This window comes from Grampus griseus (assembly GCF_964374135.1).
Source record: "Grampus griseus genome assembly, chromosome: 14".
Lineage (NCBI taxonomy): Eukaryota > Metazoa > Chordata > Mammalia > Artiodactyla > Delphinidae > Grampus > Grampus griseus.
The window spans coordinates 62,448,884-62,475,179 of record NC_139008.1 but is presented as its reverse complement, the minus strand read 5'-3'; the positions used below and the strand labels follow the sequence as shown (position 1 = coordinate 62,475,179).

The window sequence follows — 26,296 nt, the reverse complement described above, 5'->3', positions numbered from 1 at the left end:
CTGCACCCTGAGTGTGGCCCTCTCCCAGCATCCTTAGCAAAGCCACTATCACCTTTCACATTCTGATGGAAAAGCCAGGAATCTAGGACCTTGTGAGACTCGCTGCCACGCTGGGCCTCAGTTCCTATCTGTAACCCAAGGGAGGCTGAACCAGAAAGGGCTAAGTGCCCCTCTAATTTGCATAGTTTGCCCCTCTAATTCTCATGTCCACTTCACCCCAGCCCAGGTCTGCATCTGTCCTTAATATCGCCTGCTGAGCCCTTGCAGTGAACGAACCTTACTAGGCATGCGGGAGGGAGGAATTTGTGGAGAGGGGTTCCAAGCTTCGCTCTGTCCCCTCACCCCACAGAACTGCCTACTTCTCAGCTCCCATACCCCCCATGCTATCCAGGACTTGTTGTCCCAGGTGGAGAGAAAGGGCACTGGGTGAGTGGCCCCAAGGATGCCCTGGGATGTTTGGACCATGAGAATGAACCATGGGTCCCGGAGGGTTGTCAGATCTGAGGCAAAACAAGTCAGTTTTACAGCTGCAGCCCCAGGGAGCTGCATCTGCAAGGTGGCTAAGAGCCAAGATTCATGTCATGTCCCCAGAGCTAATTTTCTCCAGCTGGAAACCAGTTGGCAGTTGAAATGTCTCAGGAGTTCTGAGGACAGTTTCTCCTCGGGAAGGTGGCTGTGGACTGAAGTGGACAGGGGCACAGAACTCTTATAAACCCTAGAAGTCTAGAAGCGGAGTACCCTTTCCTAGAATATTCCACGCACACAGGGTTCTGATGCCTTCTTCCCCACCACCACGGCAGGAGCTAGAATTCCCCGCAGCAGAGCAGCAGGGTGCCAGCGTCTGCACCTCGTTATAACAGAATCCAGGTCAGAGTGACTCCCGAGAATGTTTTATCAGCTGTGTGTCCTGGAGCTCAATCCAGAACAAAGAATGTCTCTCTAGAACAGTCTCCCTGCTAAACGCGCCAGAACCTTATCCACAATCAAACCCAGACAGAGCATCTTCCTAGGCAGTTCATCTACTGCGGTCAAGACCTTCATCTAGAAGAAATGTTCTAGATGCTCACCTAGAACAAAGAATGGCTCCGTGAAACACTTCACCTGAGGTGTCTGGAGCCTCATCCACTAAAGAGCCCACAACAAAGGCTGTCTCCTGAGGAACACTCTCTATGCTCCGGATCGAGGTTGCCCTCCCCCAAATCTGCCACCCCTTCATGCTTCTGCCAGCCTGTACCTCTCCAATGTCTCAGGGTCCTCCCTCCTGTCCACCTCCAGCACTGTCAGCCCCCCACCCCAACTTCCCACCCCACCCCAACTCCCTCCTTTAACTCCCCTCTTGCCCAGGCTCCAGACCTCGACCCACAGGAGCTGTACCAACCTCGCTCACCAGATGCTCCCGCCTCACCCCACATCTTCCGTGGCCTCCTCCATCCTTGCCAGAGGCAGCCCACCCCCACGCCCCCTGAGGAGCACAGGGCCTAGGTCATGGACCCCCTTCTCTGGTGGGCCCACCAGAGTTGACAGGTGGGCAGCTCCAGGCAGGGGAGAGGGTGTGGGGTCCTCAGCACCAGCTGTGATACGGAGGCCTCCATGAAAGTGGGGCCGCTCCCGAGGAGCGTAGCACCAGTTGGTTCCCTGGGCCCCGGTTCAGGGGAGTTTAGGAAACGGGCCGCAGGGCTGAAAACAGGGCCAAGGCCTGGGGCCTCCACAAGGCTGTCGCCTCCCATGAAATAACCCCATGGTGGGCGCCACTCTACCCTTGGACCAACAGATCCACTCCCCCTCAGCCTGGTGGCCCTGAAATTTTGGGCTCAACACTGTGCTCGATGTGGGATCAGCCAGAGTTCATCCCTTTTGCAGGGAGACTGTGACCTACACTGAGGTCTCATACTCCAGCAGCTCCTGGGGGATCCCGATGCTCCGGTACTGCAAGCGGGGTGTCGTAGGCGAGGAGTACTCCAGCGCCAGAATGGTCTTCCGGAGCCGGCGGTCGATAAAATGAGCGTCCCAGGCAGGGTACTTCTTACGAGGCAGGTCAATCCGAATGACAGGCCCCTCTGTCCGCAAGGTGCGGGGCACAGGCGTGGGAGGCAAGCCAGGTCGCACCTGGAAGACAGGTGGTGTGGGGGTCCCCGCACGCTCGCCTCCCACGGAGGCCCCATCCCGCTCAGCGCCTGTAGTCCTGGGCAGGGACCTCGGGGGACTTGTGACAGCATCGGCTGGTGGGCCACAGGGCCCTGGGGCCTCAGGGCAGATGCAGCCAGGCATCTGGGGACCCAGCAGGGGCCCGTTAGGGTGCAGGAGGCAGTAGTAGACACACATGAAGAATATGCCCAGTGCGAAGCTGGAGGCCACGACGCAGACCAGAATAAGTGAGTGGAAGTCAGTGGAGAAGTTGCGGCTGGAGTACCAGAAGCCGGTGAGCACGGCGTTCTCGAGCAGGACGATGCAGTAGTAGAGGGTCATGCGGCGGCGGCTGCGGCCCTCCTTGACGTTGAACCAGCAGAAGATGTAGATGATGCCCACCACCATGTTGTAGATGATCTCTTCCCACTTGGACATGCAGAAGTCCGTCTCGCCCTGGATGACCCAGAAGGTCATGACGCACCAGTGCGCCACAATGAAAATGCCAAAGTAGAGCTTGTAAACGCTGGCGAAGAGCGCGAAGGCCAGGCTGCGGGCCGCGATGGCAAACAGGTGCCACAGCACCTGGGCCACGGCGCCCTTGTAGGACAGCGGCCGCTTGTCGTCCCGTGAGTCCCGCAGCACCTTCTGGTAGGAGGCCAGGGTCCAGGCCAGGGACACGAGTGAGGCGGAGGTGGAGAGGGCTGTGGAGACAGGGTGGGGGCAGGGTGGGCTGGGTTAGGGATGGGTCTGGGCTGGGGTCTGAGGAAAGGGGGAGGGGTCTGGGTCAGGAGCTGGGTTCTGAGGAGGTGTGAGGGAAGGGTCTACAAATCGAGAGGGGTGTGGAGAGGGACTGGGTGGGTGGTCTTCAAGAACACTGAGGCAGGGGTGAGAGTGGACAGGGTTGGGTACTTCTACAGGGGTGGGAGCATAAAGGGAGAGGGGAAGTGGGTGATTTTGGTCTCCATAAGGGTCAGGTTGGGGTCTCTAGTATGGGGCTGTTAGGGTTCAGGGGTCTTGGTGGGAGGTTGGGAAAATAGGGTCCAGGACTCTGGGAGTGAAAAAGGAGGTGAAGAGGGGGGGTCATGATTAAGGAATGGAGGAGCCAGAAGGGACTGTTAGAAGCTACAGGCCACCAGGATGAGGCTGGGGCATGGAAAGGAATATCCAAGCTGAGCACAGCTGAGGGCATGGGAGGAAAATCCCGGTGGGAAGTTTCGACTGGGGCCCAGGACCCTGGGCGAGGGATGCCCAGGGAACCTGAGAGATGGTGATAGAGTCTTCTGAAACACTGAGGGTGTGTCGGGCAGTGTCGGGCGGGAGGGGCACCGGGAGCCCCAGGGAGACTGGGAATGTGGCTTTTCTCTGACACTGAAGGGGTTGGCCTGGTCTGTTAGGGTTCGAGAAGCGGCAAGGTGGGTGGGCGGGGTGAGCTCATGGGGACCAGGACGAAGCCTGGGAGGAGTCCACAAGGGGCTGAAGAGCAGTGAGGGGTGGATGGAAGGGCTCTCTGGAAACTGGTGGTGATTCAGAGAGCCTGTGAGGCAGAGGGGTCCCCAGGAGATGCAGGCTGGGATTGGGACAGTCTGGGGAAAGCAGGGGCAGGGGACTTCCCTGAGGGTCTGAGGAGTGGTGGTGGGGTCAAGGGCCTCTTTGGACTTGGCAGAAGTGAGGTCTGGTCTGCCCTGGCAATGGGGAAGGGAGGAGGGCGGGAGGGGCTAGTGCGCAGGGAGCCTGAGAAGAGCAAGGGGGTGGGGTGTCTCCTAACACTGAGGGTAAGGGGGCCATTGGGGGGGACCTGGGGGTCTCCAGAGGCCTGGAGAGTAGAAGGGGCGGGGCCCCCAAAACCCCGACAGCGAGTGCGCCAAGGTGGGGGGAGTGGACAGGGCCTCCCCAGGGGGCCTTAAGCGTGGGGCTGGCGGGGGTGGGGGTGGGGGACAGGTGGGGCCGTCAGAATACTGCAGACGAGTGAGCCCTGGGGGCGGGGGCGCCCGGGGCGGGCAGGCGGAGGGGCGGGGCTCACCGGGCAGCAGGTCGGGCGCGCCGCCGCGGTGCACCAGGAGGCTGAGCTGCAGGACAAGCTGCGGCGCGCTGCGCAGGAAGGTCTCCAGCAGGCGCAGCATGCTCACGTCGGCGCTCTCGAACAGCATCCTCCAGTAGAAGTGGCGCCGCAGCCGCTCCCCGCGCCAGCGGCTCTGCAGCCCTAGGTACATGGCGCGCAGGTACCTGCGGGAGGACGTGGTGCTCAGGCTGTTGCGCGCGCTCATCCCCCTCGCCCCCTCCCAACCAGACCCTCGCCACCCAGCAAGTGCAGAGGGCCAGGGCGCGGTGTTGCCCTGGGCAAGTCACTTACTGCGCTTGTTTCCTCAGCTGTGAAACGGCCTCATTGAAAGGATCGCCTCACGGGGCTGTTGTTGGGCTGCTCCCACTGGGCTCACTAGCTTAAAGCACTGGCACAAATTAAGCCTTGAATACAGCATTATAAGGATCATTATTGCTATGGCAAGTTAGGGCCTGCTTTCTTTGCAGGATTCTGGACACCTTACCTGGAGCTTGCAATAACCCTATTATTATCCCCATTTTAGAGATGAGAAAACTGAGGCTCAGAGAGGTATGTCATTTGTCCAAGGTCACACAGCTAGGAAGCAGTGGAACCAGGATTCAAACCCAGATGGGCTGGTCTCAGACCCACACTCTAACCAATAGGTGACACTGCCTCTCACTGTAAGCCATAAAGACTTGCCCATACACAGGTTCCTTCAGGGACAGTCCTGGTGCCAGCCCCCAGTTCTGTTGCCAGCTTCCTGGCCTTTTCCCCAACCCCACGTCTGAGTGCCCAGTTCTCCCCTTAGGGAAGCTGCTCAGAGATCCCCTGGCATTTGCGACTTAGCTCTTCCTCTGGTGCCACTTCTCCCAACAAACTTCACAGCTCCAGCCACTTTGTACACGTCACAGATTTGCTCGCCCTCACTGCTAAGCTTTTGCACTTTCTGTTCCCTCTGCCTGGAACACCTTGCCCTGTCCGCCAACCCCACCCCAGCCCCAAACCTGGATAACTCTTGCTTTTCATCCAAGGCTCAGCTTTTAGATATGACTTCTTCAGGGTAGCCTCTACTGGTCACCCTCCACCTGAGGTAGGGGCCTCTCCCCGGCTTCCCTCCAGCCCAGCACTCGTCACAGTGGGTTGTAACTGTCTGGTTATGCATCCATCTCCCCCAGGCTGTGAACTCCATGAGTATGACTAGGTCATAACTGACTGCTATACCCTCAGTTCTTAGCACACGGTAGGTGCCAATCCTATTGGCTGCATGACTGAGTGCATGATTCCAAGTCTGTTTAACTGAATGGAACTCTGGTAGCCCCATAGGAGGTATGGAAGGGATCTGGAAGTCCTGAGTTCAATTCCTGACTTTGCTTCTAATTTGCTGTGTGATTTTGAACAAGACCCTCTCTGAGCCCTAGCTGATCCCACCTAAAGTGGTTGTGAGGATTAAATGGATAAGGCCCTTTGCAGCTATAAAGTGCAGCGCCCATTAGGGTGACAAAGGACCTGTCCACACAGATCTCTGCCCTGGTTCCTTGCCCAGCAGCTCCACTCCTGGCTGTTGCAGGTACAACAGCCCCAACCCCCAAATTCTCTGACACACAGGACAGGCAAGCCCTTTTTATGAAACCAGAGAAGGCTCCTCTAGGAGTCATATCCCCCCAAACTGGGGGAGAAAATCCCACTAGATTCAATGACCCTATTGCCTGAATCCACAATCAGGGAAGCAGGGATCTGGGGGTCTATTCCCTGATGTGAAGTGCCGGCATTTCCAGGATGTTCTGTATTCAGCTGTGTGTGACCAGCCCAAGGGAGGAACCACAGTGCTCCCTGGAATTTGTGCTCAGCTAATTCCCAGAGTTTTCCCAAATGAGTATCCTGGTCTTAGCAATGGTGTGGCCCTCTCTGGGCCTCAGCTTCTCTATCTGCCAACAAGAGGGATGGGCTTGGAGACTTTGGAGATCCTTTCAGAGCTAATGTTCTGGGACCCAAACTTCCCCCCAAAACATGGCCAGAAACATACCATTTAGGCCTCTCCTTCCCATCTCTGGGTCTTCTGAGGACCAATCGGTGGTGTAGACACACCCTCAGTGTGAAACAGTACGGGATTGGCCCCCAGGACGGGGAGGAGGGCTGTTCCCTCAGAAGCTGACTCAAGATGCAGAGGCCCTTCAGTCTAACTCTCCTGTCCAGCGCTGGAATCCCTTCAGCAGTTCCCAGCCCCGTGCATTTACCCCTCTGCTCACACACTTCTCAGAACAGGGAGACGCTACCTCTTGAGGCAGAGCCTGTGGCTTCCGAGCAGCTCCAGGGCCGAACTGTGTTTCTCCTGATGAGCAGAAATTTGTCTCCCTGTGACTTCTATTCTCTAGGCCCCTGCCTACCCCCCAAATAAGGATGTCTGCAGCTAGAATCATTCATTCACATAGCAAGCGTATCTTGACCACTTGCTATGTTCCAGGCCCTGTGACCTTAAGTACCTCACAGTCCCACGGGAGAACAGACAAGCTAAGAGCTGAAATAGATGCTCTAAGATGCTGTGAAACCCAGAGAAGGATCAGTAACTTTAGCTGGGGAAGACTTCCTGGAGGAAGAAACACTTGATCTCCGTTTTAAAGCATGGGTAGGCATTTGAAGGCACACGGGAAGCAGAAAGGCATTTTAGGTGGAAGCCCAACTAAGGCAGAGGTGTAGAGGCGTGAGAGAGAGAACATGGCTTTTCAGGGGAACGGCCAGGGTTTTGCCAGGCCTGGCGGGGAGGGTTGTCCTGGGGAGGAGCATTAGAAAACTAGAATTGTGAAAGGCATCAAATTTTGGACTGAACAGTTCCTATTTTATTCTAAATCTGAATTCTATCCCAGAATCGGGGGTGATGTGATCAGCTCGGTAGCTTAGAAAGCTCACTCTGCTGGCTGCCTTGGAGGAAGGCCAGGTGAGTCCCCAGTTTAGTTCAGGCCTGAAATGACAGGGCTGAGTTAAGGCAGGGCACAGAGGAGGAGTCGAGCGCAGAGCTGGGAATGCCAGAAGTGGGGGCGACTCGGGGAGAGACCAGGCTGGCCCCCAGAGCTTCTCAGGGCCCAAAACGCAGACCACCTGTCCCAGCCTCCATCTCCCCCTTCCCGTTCCCTTTCCCAGTCCTGCGGCTCCGGCTTTGAACAGGAAGGAGAGACCAGCTGGTCCAGTGTGAAGGGGCCTGGGGAGCTGGGGGAGGGCAACACCCTGGAAGTTTCCCTCAGGCTGAAGACCATCTGTTTCCCGGCCTGGGTCAGCATGAGAAAGGCCCCAGCCCGGCCAGCATCCATCACCACCTGACAGGCTGCTTGCCCAACTCCCCACCCACTCCTGTCCCCTCCTGTGCCAGCTCCCAACACCCCACACCCCACACCCCAGCTAACAGCAGACAAAGGGCTTACCCAGCCGAGGGCGCTGTTGGGCCAGAGCAAGGAAGGGGGAGGGGAAGAAAGAAGGCTTCTGAGACCCAAGAACATGGGGTCAGCAGGGAGCGTGGAGAGACCATGCTGCAGTCTGAGGGTGAAAGGGCCTCGGTTCAGCCTCATTTTGCCCCTTGCCCCTTTTGACAACAGGTCCAAAAATCGTGGCTGTCCTTTCCAGCCGGTGGTACATGCTCGTTGCCAAGGGCCTGTGAGGTTTTCATGGGCCTAGCAAAATGTTTGAAGCCTGGAAAAAAAATTGGCTCTAAAACACAGGGAAAAACTGCAGAATCAAAATTAATAAATGTTTAATTAAATGTCTGCAAAACAGAGCATATCAGCCAGTCGACTGCAATTTGGCTTGTATCTGGGTATATATAATTTACATTCAATGTTTGATATGGCTGCATTTTAATATACTTGATAGATGTGGGGCCCACAAAAGTCTTAAAACAGCTCTGCCCAGGACATACAACCTAATTGCCCTGGGCCTCAGTTTTACGTTCTCTAGAAAGGAGCACAGCACTTGCCCTCCTGCCTACATCACAGCCACTGGGGCGAGGATCAGGAGACAAGACGGCAATATGCTGGGCTTGTGGGTTTGCCCGTGCCCTGGATGCTGTGTGACCTTGGGTAATCTCTCTGCCTCTCTGAGCCTCATTTTCCCCCTTGTTGTGGGCATTTATAAACTGTAGAGGGTGTGCACATAGTGAGGGTGAGCATATGCTAGGTGGAGGCCTCTGGCTCCTTCTGATCATCCAGCCTCTCTCTTTTAATTGAAAGTTGACGTACTAGCAGGTGCCCTTAAAACCTCCTCCAGGAAGCCCACCTGATTCCACTCTACTTGAAAGGAAGTTGGAAGAAGTTGATTTTCACCACAAATGGGACCGATGCCACCTACAGAGAACACCTCATCTCAGGGAAAGGAATCCAACTTCAGGGGCAGTGCCTCTACTCTCCTCCAAAACACAACCCCAGTCTGTCCATTCACTGACACCACCCTGGTCCAGGCCATCATCATCTTCTGCTTTCTCAGTCCTGCATCCACTCCTGTGCCCCACCACCATAGCCCATTCTCCACATGGCAACCAGTGGGATATTTTAAAAACTAATCATGTCAGATCACGTTATTCCCTGTCTCAAAATCCTCCAAGGGCCTCCCATCCCACTTGGAATAAAATCCAAGCATTCCCCCTTGGCTTGCAGGCCCTAAACCATCTGGCCCTTTCTGCTTCTTTCAACTCGTCTCAAACCACTGCTTCATTTGTGCCCTGGAGGTTCCTGGAAGCCAGCCCAACTTGGTCCTGACTCTGGACCTTTGCACTTGCTACTTGCTCTGCCTGAAACACCCCCTTCCCCAGATCCTCCTGTGGCTGATTCCTCAGCTCCCACGTCACTTTCTCAGAGAGGCCCCCCAGGCCACTCATCCTATGTCAGCCCCTCCACTCTCACTAAATCACTCTCATCTCTCATATCACTCTGTCTTATTTTGTTCTTAACATACACTATGAAACAATCTTATTTATTAATTTACACATCTATTTTCTGTTTTACCACTGTGGTTTGCTGAGGGTCGGGACCTCATCTGTCTTGGTCACCACTGTGTCCCCAGCATCAGTACGTGTAGTAGGCACTTGATAAATATTTGTTGAATATTTGCGCGTGAGTGTTTGCCGGTGTCTCCCTCCTGACCTTGGAGGCCCTGGGGCTTCTCTGCCTGAGTTTGCATAGAGCCAGAACATCTGGCCTTCCTCCTCCAGGAAGCCTCCCCTGATGCCCCACAGCCTGGTTGGGCCTCCCCAGCTCTGACATCCCCAGCCTTAAACTGCCCGAGGCCAGTGTGAACCAGAACCTAACAGACAGCTCTACCGCCCCCATTCTACCGGTGAGGAAACAGAGGTGCTCAGAAGTCTGTTTTGGATCTAACTTGCTGACTCCCAATCTTTGGCTCGGAGAAGAAGCCTGTCTGGGAGGAAATTGGAAATTGAAGTGGTAAGTGTGTATCGTTGAGGATGGGGTGGGGAGCAAAATGACGAAGCCTAGAGAAGAGAGAAGCCAGCAGTGAGCGTGTGAAATCCCTCCACTCAAGGATCCGAAAGGCTGTCTCCTCTGGATCCCCCGGCCCTGTGAGCAGGCAGCTGGGCAGAAGATGAACAGAGCTCATCCCCTTCTCCCCAGGCCCAGGGACTTCCCAGCATTGAGGGCTCCTTTCTAACAGGCAGAAGAGAGAAGGATGAGGGGATCCCACATCCCTAAGTAGCCAGAAAGTTTCTGGGTCACCCTGTCTCTCTCCTGTTCTCTGTTCCTGGGTTGCCCTGAGTCTCTGGTACCAGTCAGGGCTGCTGGCCTTGGCCTCAGTCCCCGTGCAGAAGGTCATCCTGGACCCGTCTTTTGTGTGTGCTCAGATCCTCGGTCATTGTCTGTCTCTGTCTCTGGCTCAGATCAGCTTGTTGTTGTGTCTGTCCCTTGAATGCAGGGTCAGCCTATTTATTTATCTGTTCCTCCATTACTGTCAGTCAGTCAATCTATTTGTCAGTCAGGGTCACCCTGGGGCCCTGGGTCAGTCCTCCTGTCTGTCCTTGGACTATAGGTCACATCGTCTCTCAGATACTATGTCCATCTGTTAGTCAGCTTGACCCTGGGGTCCCACGTCAGCCTGTCTGTCTGCTCTTAGAGGCCAGGAACGTCAGTCTGTCTGTCCCTTGGATGTCAGGATAGCCTGTCTGTCCCCTCGGATACCAGGTCTGCTTTTCTGTCTGTCTTTCTGGCTGTCTCCTGAATACTGCCTGTTGGTCTGTCCGTCTTTCAGTCCCTTGGCGGCTTGGTCCATCTGCTGGTCTGTTGCTCAGCTCGTGGCTCGCGTGACTCTGCCAGTTTTCCGGCCGCCCTCCCCTGCCTGCTCCCTGTCTCCCGACTCTGGGGCTCTCTCTGTCTGTCTGCGTCTCTCACATCCTCGGCTCTTCCATCTGTCGATCTCAGCGTTTCCGAGTGTGTGTTCTCGTCCCTCTCCACTCCCCCTCACAGCTCTGGGCCAAAAACACAGCAGCTTCCAGCGGCTCCCCCGCTCCCACCCCATCCAGAAACGGCACCATGGCCAGCTCTCTTGTCTCCATTGTGGACCAGGCTTGCAGGCTCTGGAGGGTAACCAGGCTGGGCTGATGGAAAGCAGCAGGAACACTGTACCAACTGGGCCCACAACTGCTCCGTAAGTCTGTAGGGGGATAGCGTGCAGGCAAAAATAATGAGAATAGCTCACGCTTACTGAGCACCAACTGTATGATAGGCCGTGCTAAGCCTTTGTATACATACTGTGCATTCGTCACAGCAAATCTTTGAGGTGGGTACTATTATTATCTTTATTTTACAGATGAAGAAACTGAGACCCAGAAAGGGACTGGGACTTGTATAAAGTCACACAGCAAGTTACTGCCAGACCTAGAACTCAGACTTGGCTCTCCATGGGCCCCTGCATCAGAGAAGGTGCTTCAGTTGCCTGGAAGGTATTCAGAGGGCTGCCCGGGAGGACCCGTGTCGGACAGGGCTGGACCTAAAAGCTTTGCTTGGAATTATGTGGGTTTAGAGAAAACTGGGGAAGGGGTGACACTAGTAGTTGGAGTGTCAGGAAACCCAGGCTCAAGGCCTCCACTGGACTTTCTGGGAAAGTCCAATTCCTCTGTGGGCTTTAGTTCTCCTACAAAATAGGTCCAAGGAACTTGATGCTTGCCTACCCCAAGGAGTTTTCATCAGGCGCAAGTCCCCACACATCCCATCCTGATAACATCAAGGCCTGACAGCTGTCTCCTAAACCCAAGTACTTCTCCCCGCCCCGGTGTCATCACTCTGGTCCAAGCTACCCAACCTGAAGCAGCGGCGGCCTCCATCTACCTTGATCTCCTTCCCTCCATCCTTGCCCTCATAGACCGTATTCTTCACACAGCAGCCTGAGGGGTCCTGTAAAATCCTAGGTCAGGTCATGTCACTCTCTACTGTCCTTAGAATAAAATCCTCACCATGACCTGTGGGGCCCGGTGCGATCCAGCCTCTGTCTACCTCTAGGACTTCATTTCCCTCCGCCGTCCCCCTCTCCCACATCTCCAGCTACACTGGTCTGTCTTGCTTCTTCCTGGACACCCCAAGCTCTTTCCAGCCTCAGGGCCTCTCCCTGGAAAGGGCTTTACCAACACGTGGCAAATTCTTATTCTTTCCATCTCAGCTCAGTGTCACCTCCTCAGAGAGGCCTTCCCAGATCCGCCCCCTGCCTTCCAAAGCAATTCTACCCACCCCTCTTGCCACTTTCTGTCAAGTTACTCTATTTTCTGAATAACACATATCACAACCAGAGATGATCTAACTTACTTGCTTACATATTTCTTGTCTGTCTCTCCATGAGTGTGGGGACCATGTTTGTCCTCTTCTCTGCTATGCCCCTAGTGCCTGGCACATAGTTAATGTTCAATATATATTTGTTTCTTGAATGAGTTAATGAATGGAGTGTGAATGTGTTTTATAAGCCCCCAAGTGAAGGCTGTCAAGTACAGAGGGAAAGAATCAGCCTTGAGAGGCAGGGAGACCCGGGTTCAGATCCTGACGCCATCATTTACTGTCTGTATAGTTTTAGGCAAGTTGCTTCCCTCTCTGAACCCTTCAGCTCAATGCCCACCTTATGGGATAGCTATAAAATCAGAAAGTGGTGATTTGTATAAAATGCCCAGCCCAGTGCAGGGTATTCAACCAATACGAGGTTTTAAGAAGCTGACAGACTCAGAGGCTCCAGCAGGGAGAGGAGGTCTTGTAGTTTCCAGTTTAGTTTCTAGCGGGGCTGAGACCTACTCCTCGCCTGACTTTCCCTGGTGCTCATTGAATCCATCCTCAGGAGACAGAGGGTCAGAGAAGTCCCTCCAGGACAAGTTCACAGGGCAGGGCCTTATTTGGGGTCTTCGCCCTCCTCCAGAAAATAACTGCCACTCATCAAAGGCCTTCTGTGGGCACTTTGCCAAAATCCTCACTGCAGCCCTGTGAGGTTTCGTGGGCATGACCCCCACTTTCCAGATGAGGAAACTGAGTCTCAGAAAAGAGGAGGTTCACTTGACGTTTATTCACCCAGCAGTTTTTTTTTTTTTTTTTTTTTTGCGGTACGCGGGCCTCTCACTGTTGTGGCCTCTCCCGTTGTGGAGCACAGGCTCCGGATGCACAGGCTCAGCGGCCATGGCTCACGGGCCCAGCCACTCCGCGGCATGTGGGATCTTCCCGGACCAGGGCACGAACCCGCGTCCCCTGCATGGGCAGGCGGACTCTCAACCACTGCGCCACCAGGGAAGCCCCACCCAGCATTTTTGAGTACCTACTGTGTGCCAGGAGCTGTGCTAAAATGCTGGTGGACACGATGGTGAGCAAGACAGACCCAGTCCATCTGGCACTGTCTAGCGGGGAACCTGGACATTAATGAAATCGTCCTGTAGACTTGAAACGACAGACATTCTGTGGGCTGCAGACATGTTCCAACAGGCTTCTGTGCTCCAGTGCTGAGGAAGGCAATTCTATGGGAGAAGCGCCCAGCTTGGGAAGGGCGTGGCAGTCAGGGAAGGCTTTCTGAAGGAGGTGGCTACTGAGGCATGATCTGAAGCAGGCACAGGAGTTAACCAGGTGAAGGGAGGGAAGGGAGTTTCCGGTAGAGGAACAACATGGGCACAGGTCCTGAGTTAGGCGGGAACAGTAAGTGGTCAGAATGGCTATAGCTCCAGAAAAGGAGGTGAGAAAGCAAGGGATGAGGGGGACCATGGTGAAGCATTTGGTCTTTATCTGAAGAGTGAAGACTGTGTTGGATAGCACTTCTGCATTTTAGAGGGAGTACCCTGGCTGTAAGGAACAGATTGGACGGAGGCAAGGGTGGAGGTTGGGAGACCAGGTGAGAGGTGAGAGGTGAGGAGGGCCCAGACAGAAGGGATGGACCCCAGAGACATTTAGCAGGCATTTGGAGAAGTGACATGCCCAAGATCAGTAGCCAGAAGCATTGGAATTGCATCTCAGCTTAGGAATGGTGGACTCCTTCATTTCACCACAGGCATGGATCAAGCTGAGGACCTAGATGCAGTCTGTGAGTTCCCTGCAAAACATTGGGCCTCCAATTATACAGATTCCTCACCTGAAATGTGGTCAAGGAAGCTCCCGGGGGGAACAACCTTGAGGCCCCCTCCCCATCTATCCACTCCTCAATGCTGAGCACTCCTGCAAGGATGCAAAATGGGACCTTCCTGGAATTGGCAGCCTAATGAGTCATAAATGTCAGTAAAGGATGCGATTTTACACGTTTGGCTCCCATTTCATATGGTGCTGGGAGCTGGGCTGTCTCCTTCCTCCTCAGCAGCCCCCTCCAGAGTCACAGCACTTTTTTTTTGCTGGACTAAGGCCAAACATCTCCCTGCCACTAATTTTAGGCTCTGGCTGTAAAGCTGAGACCCTCTCCCAACCCGCCCACTGCAGTCAGCTCCCAGACAGTGTGCCTCTCTTTGCCCAACAGGGAAGCAGGCAGCTCCTCTCCAGCAAAGCATTTGGGACCAGGTTCCTGACTCTTATGTTCTTCACTGTATGAGTGCAGCCAGATCGCCTTCCCTCTCTGGGCTTCACTTGCCGCATCTGTGAAATGGGTGCAGAGCAGAGACTCAAAGCCAGGACTCCATACTCTAGCCCAAGCCTCTTTGATCCCCCCTTTCCTCTTTTCCTGATTTCCCTGTGTGACATTGGGGTGGCATGAGCCTGTGAGGGAGAAGGAGTTAGATCCTGGTCTCCTGGTGGTATCTGAAGGTACTTGAAGATCGAGGCAGGGAGAAAGCACCACTTCTCTTTGTCTCTGATCTATGAGATCCTAGATGGTAGAGGAGCCGAGCTGATATTATGAGGGACTCTGGGGAATGAAAGAAGGGTGTCTAGAAAGGTAGCTGTCCCTCAGCTCCAGCTGATTGCTGCCATGGGAGAATGTGAGCCCAGTATGGCTGGAATTTCAATTTTTCAAGAAGAGCTGGAGGGCTTCCCTGGTGGCGCAGTGGTTGAGAGTCCGCCTGCCGATGCAGGGGACACGGTTCGTGCCCCGGTCCGGGAAGATCCCACGTGCTGCGGAACGGCTGGGCCCGTGAGCTGTGGCCACTGAGCCTGTGGGTCCGGAGCCTGTGCTCCACAGCGGGAGAGGCCACAACAGTGAGAGGCCCGTGTACCGCAAAAAAAAAAAAAAAAAAAAAAAGGAAGAAGAGCTGGAAATTAGGATATTTATGCAAAAAACAAAATAAAACCCCAAAACTTCAATTTGGAAATGTTGGCAACTAATTTTAAAAATACCATATGAATTTAAAAGAAATTATTATTCCTTTTTTAGGTTTGATAACAGTATTACATACTTCAGTTACATTTTTAAAAAGTCTATCTTTTTAGAGATGTACTGAAATATTTATGGGTGCAATGATATGACATCTGAGACTTGCTTCAAAATAACATGGAAGGGCAAGAAATGGGGTGGGGTCCAGACCTATACTCTCCAACACCTACGTGTCCTACACTAGCCACATATGGTTCTTTAAATTTAAATTAGTTAAAATTAAATGAAATTTAAAATTCAGTTGCTCAATTATACATTTCCAATGCTCAATAGTCATGTGTGGCTAGTAGCTACTGTATAGGACAGTGCATTTCCTATATACATATATATTTCCATCACTGCAGAAAGTTCTTTCGGATGGTGCTGGCCTAAGTAAAACAAGGCTGGCCAGGAGATGATCATTCTTGGAGCAGAATGGTGGTACACAGAGCAATCATTAACCTGTTCCCTCTGCTTTTATATATTTAAAATCTTTCCATAATAAAAAGTTTCATTAAATAGTAGGGGAAAAAATACTGTATGGGACAATCGAACACATCCTCAGGCTGGATTTGCCCTTGGGCCACTGATCTGCAACCTGTGGTCCAGCAGGTAAGCATCACAAAGCACCCAAGTTAGATCCACAGACTCTTAAAACTGTGAGGGGCTTTAGAGATGACTGGTTTATCCTCCAAACTGAAGGCAGGAGGCTCTGCTACTGCTTCCCTGCCAAAGTCAGTCACTTTTGTCTGCATGCATGTCTGGTGATGTGGAGTTCACACCCTCGGGGCAACCCAGGGAGATCTTTCTTCTTATCACACAGCTTCTGCCTCCCTTTAACTTTGGGTTGTCACCTATCCTCACACTGTCTCTGGAGTCACAGAATAAGTCTCCTTCCTTGAAGGGGGGATCTGTGGGTGAGGGGTAGTGAGCGTTAGGACCCTTGATGCCCTTCTCCCACCCCCTATCTTATTATAAAGCAAGTAGGATGGGCTACTACTTGGGCCAATAATAATTGGTAGTAAATATTTTCTGAGCATATAATATGTGAAGACCCTATTCATTTACATTATCTCAAGACATCTTTACAAGAAACTTAAGGGGTGAATACTATCACCCCATTTCACAATGCGACTAGAGCTCCAGCTGGTGGAGCAACTTGCCCAAGGTCACACAGTGAGGAAGCCATGGCGCCATGGGCTGTACCAGTGCCCCAAGCTCTCAGCTACTCTGCTGTCTTGTCCAAGTCCTGGGAAAACTCATCCAGGATTCCCAAGCCCCCACCTGGACTTTACAGATGGGATAACTGAATCCCAGGCAGAGAAATGTCTTTCTCAAGATTCTGATTTCAGAAACAGACTCACAGACTTAGAGAACAGACTTATGGTTACCAGGGGGCAAGGGTGGGAACAGGGATAGATTGGGAGTTTGGGTTTGACAGGTACACACTGCTATATTTAAAATAGATAACCAACAAGGACCTACTGTATAGCACCAGGAACTCTGCTCAATATTCTGTAATAACCTAAATGGGAAAAGAATTTGAAAAAGAATAGATACATGTATATGTACAACTGAATCACTTTGCTGTACACCTGAAACTAATACAACATTGTTAATCAACTATACTCCAATATAAAATAAAAAATTTAAATAAAGTTACGTTACTAACAGTGGAGGAAAAAAGGTTCTGATTTTAAAGATTCTATTCAGTTCACATGAACGTTTATTGAGCACTTACTGCATACGAGGAACTTCATCTCCTGTCAGACACACGTGCATCCTCCTGGGAACTCAGCCCCGGGGTTGCTTCTACTACATCTTGTACAAATACATATGTATTGCCCTTAGCCTGCATTTGTTCATTGATAGTTTGGAAGGCTGCGGATGAAGGCCTAAGCAGACCTCAGTGCTGTGTCCACACAGCAAGGGGCTCCCACACTGCCTTAGCGCCCCCCACATCAGCCACAGATGCAAACCCTGCTTCAACAGAATTTGTGTTCTAAGACCCTACTATGGACCTCACCAAAGCTCGCTGGGTACAAGGCCACCAATAGCAACAGAGTGTCAGCTCGGAGCCAGTCATGGTGGGGGACAGAAAGAAGGACGAACAAGGCCTCAACTCCCCAGGTGCTTTTAATCTGGTAGGAAAACCAGCCAGGTGGGCAAGGATCACAACAGAATCTGATCAGGACTATGGGGCTGAGGAGGAATGAGTAATTGTGCATGGGGGGAAAGTCGGAGAGGAGGAACCCAGAATGTCAACAGGGGGTACTTTATATTAAAATAAAATTTAAAAAATACTTTTCTGACTTTTTCCCTCTTCCCAAAGCAATACATGATTGTTTGTTTTGTAAGAATACACTTAACTAGCAAAAGGTAGTATCTCTTGGTAGTTACACATGTGGGCTTGGGAGCCTGACTGCATGGCTTCAAACACTGGCTTTGCTACTTATGTATTAGGAGGCTGTTACCTCCTTGTGTGTCAATTTCCACATCTGAAACATGGGCCAATAATGCTAGCTAACACTACTTGAGGACTTATGATGTGGTGAATACTGTGCAAAGCATGTTCCATATATTAATTCAATAAGCCTTCATAATGGCCATTTGTATAGGGGTGTTATCCCATTTCACAGATGAGGAAACTGAGGCCCAGAGAGGTTAAGTGACTTGCCCAAAGTCACATAGCTCCTAAGTGGCAGAGTCAGAGTTTGGGCTCCACAGTCCTTATTATTATTCATTATTACACTCCCTACCTGACAGGATTGAAGAGGAACGACCTAATCTATGTCTCTATAAGTGGTGACTATAATTTTTAGTAGTATCTGACTCTTTGAAAGCAGGTATACATGCTTTTAAAATGTATGCAGGTAAAATGTATTTTTTGGTTAATTAAAAATCAGAGTAAAATCATCAAGTGATACAAGAAATATCTAATTAGTAAGGGAAAATCTCCCCTAACCCCACTTCTGCACCCCCAGAGATAATAAGTGGAGAGGAGTCTCCTTTGCACCTTTCCTGCGCTGCCTGAGGTTTCAACAAGAGCATACAGCTCCTTTTTAAACAGACAAAACAACCAAGCAGTTTTCATTTTAGATGAAAATGCCAACAACTAGCCTGACTGAGGAAATGGGAGGTGGGGTCTGAGGGGCAGAGGGTGGCACATGTTGAGTTTGTTCAGGGTGAGCGTCTCAGAAGGGGTGGCATTTGAGCTTGGTCTTGAGGGATGTACAGAGTTTCACTGGGAGGAGGATGGGGCGGGGTGTTGCTGAAGGAAGGACTGCAGGCAGCTGCTTAGAGGCATGAAGAAAAGGAGCATGTGATTTATTTGGGGGGAAGCGTAGAGCAGTGAAAGGGTGGGAGGTTGGGGCTTGACACCAGGCTATAGCATTAAGACTCGCTCAAGGGGCAGAGGGGAGCCAGGGCTGGCCCTCTGGCTACAGAGTGGCAGGGTCAGCTCTGAGCTTTAGAACTACCATTCTGGCCGCAGGTGGAGGCAGGATATGGGGAGGAGTGGGCTGGGGGGAGACCGGAGGCTGATAGGATTTCCCAGAGGAGGAATTCCGAGGCCCTAACAAAGGCAGAGTGGTGAATGGAGAGGCCAGAGAAGATCCCAACCCATCCTCCTTCCTCTCCGTGGGGACCTTCGCCCCAGCTGCCAGGGGTTCAAAGCCATTTCCTGGCAGCCCTCCCTCCTCCCCCAGGGTTTCTCCTGTGTGGTCTTTATAGATCAAACAGGGGACGCTGGGCCCAACTGCCGCTGCTGTGTCTGTTAGGAGCTGCTCTAATGGCCTGTTGCTGCCAGCTGGGCAGGGAGAGGAGGGCGGCCCGGTGGAGAGCGTCCTAGAGAGGGGTCTCCCAGGAGGTGGGTGGTGAGGCTAGACTGGAACAAGCCTGCAAGGTCAGAGCAGGGAGGGACCTTGTGGATAGTCACCGAGTTCAGGGGGTTGTAAACATGTTTCAGCTGTAGGACTGTCAAAACAAAATCTTAGGCACGTGACCATCATATCAAGAAAGAGAAACTTTGAGATACTCAGGTTGAAATGATGGTAAGAGGTGAAACACAGTTTGAAAACCACTATGGAATCCAACTCCTGACCTGTTTTATGTATTACTTATATACTTGTATTATTACTGTACAACTAGTAATGGCTACTGAGAATTGAGCACTTCCTGTGTTCCAGGCACCGTGCTAAACACTACACATACATTCTTTAATTTACTACTCCTCCAAGCCACATGCGATACATACTATCAGTAAGAATGTCCAATTTGCAGATGAGAAAATTAAGGCACAGACAAGTTATGCCATTTGCCCCAAATCACAGAAAGTGGCAGACACAGGATAAGGCTGATTCCAGAGTACGAGTTCTTAACCATTAACTGTCTGGCCCCAATGGGGAAATTGACCAAAGAAGGAAAGATACCCTGCCTGCTATGCCTAAAACAGACCCCCGCCCCCTCTGCTACTGCCCTGGTCCAGCCTCCATCTTCTCTCACCTGCATCATCGAGGGTGGATCTCTTCGTGGGTCTCCAGGCTTACCCTGGCTTCCCTCCAGTCCATTTTTCATCCAGCAGCCAGGGTGCGCGTTGTAAAGCATAAGTCTAGACCCTGTTCCTACTCTGCTCAAATCTTCTTGGGCTCCTCACTTCATGCAGAGTGAAAGCCCCAATCCTCCCCCCCGGCCTTTGGGGCCCTGTGTCATCCACCCCCAGCCACCCTGTCCACCATCGTCTCCTACAATCTCCCCCCAGCTCCCTGCTTTGCCACAGGGCCTTCTCCCTGCTCTGCTCCTTCCCTGTGCCTGGAACGCCCTTCCCAAGACATCCACACAGCTTGCCCGCACCCTGTTCAGCCCTCTGCCCACATGCCCACCCCTCACAGAGGCTGCCCTTACCACCTTATCTTGAAGGGCCACACCCTCCTCCTTTTCACTTTTTCCATAGTTCTTACCAGTATCTAACCCATTATATTTTGTGTTATGTATTATATTTATATTATATTTATATTTTAGATTAGGTAATATATATTTCAATGTATTTATTGGTTTCCCCCACTAGACTTTTTTTTGTTTGTTTTTGCGGTACGCGGGCCTCTCGCTGTTGTGGCCTCTCCCGTGGTGGAGCACAGGCTCCGGACGCGCAGGCTCAGCGGCCATGGCTCACGGGCCCAGCCGCTCTGCGGCATGTGGGATCTTCCTGGACCGGGGCACGAACCCGTGTCCCCTGCATCGGCAGGCGGACTCTCAACCACTGCGCCACCAGGGAAGCCCCCCACTAGACTCTTGAGCTCCAAGAGGGCCGGGACTCTGCCTTGTTCACCACTGTATTTCCAGCACTTAGCGCAGTGCCTGGTACACAGCAGGTGCTCCATATATTTGTGGAATGAATGACTACAGATTAAATGCACAGCTGCTGTGTCCCTATGGCTTCAGGGTCCTTCAAGGCCCTCTTGCCCTCCTGCCCACTCACAGGCCACCTGCTCAGTGAACAAACCTTTTTCTACAGGGAACAAAGCCCGGGCTGATGGTCCTAACCATTGCCAGGGGTTCTGAGTACTTAATGATGGCCAGCCCTTTGCTAAAACCTTGGTATATTATCTCGAAACCTTGAAACAAACCAAGAGGTGATACCGTATGGTCTCTAGTTTATAAAGGATGAGACTCAGGCACAGAGAGATTATGTGACCTGTCAGGATCACACATATTAAGTGGTATGGTCAGGATTTGAACTGAGGACATTTGAATCCAGAGTTCATGTTCTTAACCATCACGCAAAGAACAGAGCTTCCCAGAGAGGAGCCCCAGAGACTGACTTTCATACCAGGTAGGTCACTAATTCATTTCTGAACGTCTCTGGAGTGCAGGGCTTGTGAGGAGGCAGAGGGAGCAGTGCTGGGGCCTAGACATAGAGAGTGTGGTAGAGGGAGGGCCTTCAAAGTCCAGTTTGCCTCTTTCCTTCCCCTCCCTCCCATTTTGGGGTCCCCGGATCCTGACAGCCTGGGAGGAATCCCACGGCAGATTAATTCCACTAATTGGCTTAACAAACCACGCTTATCTGGGCAAAGCTGGGGCCCAGTGAGTTTAAGATTAGGGAAAGCAGGATTCATGGCTTACTGCTCTCCTGCCCACAGGGTCAGAGTGGACAGGGTTAGGACTTTAATTGGCTTAGCAGCGCTGAGTGGCTTAACAGCTCAGAGGGATGGGGGTGGGAGCTGGGCAGAAGGCATGAAAACACAGGTTGGTGTCCAGCCCCCAGCCAGCGTCATGTCTGACCAGAGGATCTGTGTGTTCTCTCAGGGATCAATCTGTCTCTGCACCGGGCCATCGCTCTGGGATCCTCTAATGCAGCCAGTGTGGTGGTATCAGGGATAGAGCCTGGGCTTGGGAATTAGGCAAAGGTGGGTTGACACCTCACCTCTCCCCCACTTGCTCAGTGGGTGACCTTCGGCAAGTTACTTGACTTTTCCAAGCCTCACTTTCTTGTCTGATAAATGGGTATATCAACTGTCACCAGAGGGAAGGTTTTGGGGCAAAACAAGATCACATGCCTAGAGCACCTCACATGGGGCCTGCTGGGACATGGAGGGTGCATAGTGTCTGTGAATTCCTTCCCTTGCTCTCCCTCCTCAGAGCCCCATTTTGTGATTAAAATAATAACATGCATCTTGCAGGCTTGTCTGGGAACAGAAGAAGAAAGGACCTGAATCAATTGTAAGGAGCTGGCCAGAGGTTACAAAGAGGATGGGCCCCCATATGTTTCCTGTGGTTGACACTATTTTTAAAAACCTTAATTAGTAGTTGAATACTGGCAGAATTCACCAAAAAAAAAAAAAAAAAATCCCAATTTCCCATTTCTCTTGAGAAATCAAGACTTGTCAACACCTGGTCCATGATTTCTTGTGGCACCATCAGCTGGAGCTGGGCGGTAGCTTCAGCTTCTCTAGGACACTGCTTGCCCCATACTGTCCCCTTGTCTGACACCCATGTACTGACACAGTCTGTGTTACTAGCTCCTCAAAGTATTCAAGGTTTTGATTCAACATTGTGCAAGCATAAGGAGTTGAAAGATATCTTTATGATTCAAATTAATTTATTCAGATTTGGGGGCGTGGAATCAGCATGTGAGTGAATGGCCAGTCCCTCAGCTTTGATCATGCAGGTCTCACACACACATCTCCTTCCTCATTACCCTGGGGTCCAGCCCTCAGAACATCTGCACCAAGTCCCGCTGGACAGTGAGCCTGTTCTTTGTGGGAACCTCATGTTTGCTTACCACATTGCTTAGTTTCTAGGAATACCAACTCTGGTGGCTTCTCGTCTGGATCTCTCTCCATTTAGCCAGACTCTCAGCCATTTTTGAATCCAAAGCTTTTGGGACAGGGGCCCAGAGGTTTAGCTCTGATATAGACCCAGAGTCAGACTTCCAGAAAAGGGAAGGCTCTTAAGGCCATCAAATCTATTACTCTCATTTTACATACAGGGAAACTGAGGCCCAGAGGTGGGAAGAGCCTTGCCCAAAGTCACCTAGCCAGCTAGTTACAAACCTGGATGAAGTCTCCTGATCCCGCCCTACCCCCAATCCAGCACTTTCCTGACAATATACACAGTCTCCCCATCCTTATCCACATAGTTCAACTCCCTCCCCCTCCTTTCCCATTCTTAACTCAGTCCAGCAGAAGCCCTGACTTTCTATCATCCTGGAATCTTGGTATCTCAGACTCATAATTCTTTGAGCTTGGAGGACACTTTAGTGGCAGAATTGCAGGGGAGATAAATTGAACTTGGGCTTTGAAGGCAGAAAGTCTTGAGTCCCAGTGCTTTTACTCCCTAGCCATGTGACCTTGGGCAAGGATGTCCCTTTTCTGAGCCTCCATTCCCTCATCTGTTAAGCAGGAATGATAATACAACCACATTGCAGGATTATTAGGAGGGATACAGGAGATGAAGCAGGTAAAAAGGCAATCAGTAGTCTGGCACAAAGTGAAGGCTTAATGAAACAATTGTTACAGAACTGTAAATTAGGGCTCTCATGCCCCTAAGGCCTAAGTGAAAGAGTCCAGATGTGATCCAAGAGAATGGAACCGGACAAACTGAAGCGCATATACCCTGTCTAAATTGTTCCAGGCCTGATATTGCTAGATGCATTTTTTTTCAAGAGGAGCTAGGATTTTGGATTTTTGAAATACTATGCAAGCCAGACAAAACACTTCTGTAGGCCAAGTTCGATCTAAGAGCCATTAATTTGTCATCCCTGCAAAATCATCTCATCCCAAGCCCCTCATTTTACGAATAGGGTAGAGTAGAAATCGCTAGCCCTTTTATCTAAGAAACCATGGAGTTCAATGGACCCTCAGCCATCTGCAGCCACTCCCCTGAGACCCCCACCTCCACCCCATGGTCATTTTTTGCTCTGTTTGAGGGAAATTCAGTTTATGTTCAAGAAAGAAGTATGCATTTCTTGTAAGTAGATTCTGAAAATGGGAGAAGGGGGTTTTGAGGTAGCCAGTGAGTCAAGGGGCAGCTGGCCCATTTTAGGCTGAAGGGAAAGGGGGATGAAGTTTTGGTTACCAAGAATAGGAAGTTACCATTTCAGAATCTAAAAATATCTTTCACCATCTGTCCACTCGGGCACAGAATGATAAATGCAGATTAGTTCCTGGATGTAGACATGAATATTTTTTGTGTCAAGCTAATAATAATAACACCACCTTGTGTGGATAGAGCTCCTCCCACCTTTTCCCCCAGGGTAAGCTAAATGGGATATATACATCATCTAGGCAAGGCACATATGGGGAAAGCAAGTCAGAGAGAGATTTGGCAACACAACAAGGGTGACACAGCAAATGAGCAGCTGGGACAAACCCTGGGAGTCCTCTTTCCAACCCTCAGCTCAGAACTGCATCTTCTGAGTTAAGCAGAATGTGTTAACAAGTAGCAGAATAAATATAACAACAGCAATAATCACCCTTTACTCCACAGTGACTTTGACTTTTTCCATGGTTTCCCCACAGGTGTGATAATCATGATAATCTATTGTATTCCTAAAATATGTTACAGTCTGCAGGGCCTTTACAAAGACCCTCTCTCACCTGACCATCCCAAGAGGTAAGAAAATGTAATGTAGATCAATGAGATGAGAAGAGTAGGGAATCGCCCTCTCTTCACAGGTGAGGAAACTGAGGCTTGGAGGGAGGAGAGGTTTGTGTAAGATCAAATAGCAGACAAGTTCATTCTGTCAGTGCACAGTAGAGCCTAAGCTACTAGAGCAATACAGACTCAAGGGGAACCCTAGGTTCAGAATTCCCCGTCTCCAGTTAACTCAGCTCAGCAGCCACCCTCAGTCCTGGCAGAGGAAGAAGCCTAGAATTGGGCGGCTTGTACAAAGCTTCAGTTTTGTCTTACTGTCCTGAGATGAAAGGACAGATAGTGGCTATCTAATCTCAGATTCAAGATCCCATATCCCCATGGCTCTGTTTCGGGGGGCGGGGGGGGGCGCTGCAGAGATACTGGGGAAGTCCTAGGAGGCAGAGGAGCTAGACACCTTCTCAGCTAGGTCCACCACAACCTTTCCTAAAAGTCCAAAAAGTTTGGCGGGATATTCATTTAGCTGCCTCGAATTCTGTTTCTCCTGGGAGGTTGGGAATGGACTGCAATTCCGAGCTGAGAATCTTTGAGAGCAGAGAGGGACTTCTGAGATCTTTCCTAAGCCCAGGCTCAGGCTCAGCACTCAGGCAGAGAGGAGTGGGACAGGGCTGGATGGAGCCCTGGGGCCCTGTTCCAACCCTCACATTCTTCTCCATCGGCCCTGGGCCCTCCTCATTCACACACCCCTGAGGATCTCTTTCTCTTTCTTCTTGCCCCATTCCCTCTTCCCTCAATAGCCAGATCCTAGAGGATGGTACAGAGGTTGATCAGAGTTAGAGGGCAGAGGTCAGGGAGGAGCTGGCAGAGGAGGAATCAGAGCTGCAATAGGGTGGGGCGGGGCGGGGGTCAGGACAGGAGCGGGCGTGGAGGATCAGAGAAAGGCTGGGGCGGCAGGCAGCCCCTTACCACCTCCCACTCCTCCAACTCAGTTCTCTCCACCTGAGCTTCTCCTACCTCCAGACCTGGCCGAGCTGCAGGAGGTGGACGAGGGTCTGCAGTAGCCAGACGCAGAGGCGGCGGCAGCGGCGGCGGTAGGCGCTGGCCGAGGAGGGCTCAGGTCGGGGGCCCAGATCGGGGCTGCCTTCTTTGGTACGGAAGGTGACGGCGCTGTCCTTGGTGCTGATGACCGGTCCGCCGGTGCCGCTGTCCTTGGTGCTGATTGCGGGTCCCGGGGCCCCAGCGGTCTCCGTGTAGTCGTAGACGAACCAGCGGAAGCTGAGCAGTTGTACGACAAGCGAGGGCAGGATCACAAACAGCAACGTGAGGCCGAAGTAGGTGCGGTGACCCTGCAGGTAGTAGGAGGCCGCCAGCCACAGGTCCGTGGCGCCGTCGGAGAAGAACACGAGCAGCGCGCACAGCACCCAGCAGCAGTCCCGCAGCTCGTAGCGCGGCCCCGGGCCTCCCGCCCCGGTTACCCCGGGGTCCCCGGCTGCCGCCGCCGCCTCCCCGCGCCCACCCGCACCGCCCCGAGCTCCTCCGGCCGCCCCCTCCGGCCCCGGGCCGGCCGCGGCCACCGCTCCATCCGACTTCGCGGCCATGTTGGCGGAGCAGGAGGCGGGGAGCGACTTCCGGGCGGCGGAGGGGGGTGGGGTGCGGAGTGGGAAGGACCCTGTGCGGGCGGCTCCCGCCTCCTCCTCTTCCTCCTCTTCTTCTTTCTCCTCCCCTACACTTCAATTATTCATTCCCCTCGGCGCCGCCCCCGCCCCCGCCCTTCCCCCACTCCGCCTGGGCTGTGACCGGATGCGGGCAGCCCTCCAGGGAATGGAGAGGGGGAGGGGAGGGGAGAGCATCCCAGGTCACCCTCCTCTTCCTTCCTCAGAGGCGTGGGGCTCCAGCCACATGCTTTCTGCCTCCAAGCCCCCCACCTCACTCCACTTCCTTCTTTCCTCTTTTCTTCACCATCCCTGTCTCCATCCTCTCTTCCATTTATCTCCTCTGTTTACCTTCAGTGGTCTGGGTCTGAGGAGAGTAGGGGACCAGGGACTTGAAAGTAAGGGGCTTCTTAGGCAGGCACCCCAGTAGACCATCACTCCATGCTAACACCCCACTTCCTAGTTTCCAAAGTGTTCACATATTGTTCCATCCCTTTCTTTCATCTTGGGAGGTCTCTTTTCTTATTGTCTTTTTCTCATTTAGGCTGAGTAAACTGCAGCTCTGAGAGTTGCTGTCTCTTCCCACTCTCCCCTTCCCCTCCCTCAGGGA

The 26,296-nt window shown here is 52.3% G+C and overlaps 1 protein-coding gene across 1 annotated transcript; it reads right to left on the bottom strand.

The window, feature by feature from the left end:
- Positions 1 to 1,872: 1,872 nt before the first annotated feature.
- Positions 1,873 to 25,632, bottom strand: XKR7 (XK related 7; the record flags this gene model as incomplete). Its single annotated transcript, XM_082671076.1, has 3 exons — positions 1,873 to 2,828; positions 4,148 to 4,350; positions 25,049 to 25,632. The coding sequence occupies 3 exons, from the start codon at positions 25,630 to 25,632 to the stop codon at positions 1,873 to 1,875; spliced, it is 1,743 nt and encodes a 580-aa protein (XP_082527202.1).
- Positions 25,633 to 26,296: the final 664 nt, after the last annotated feature.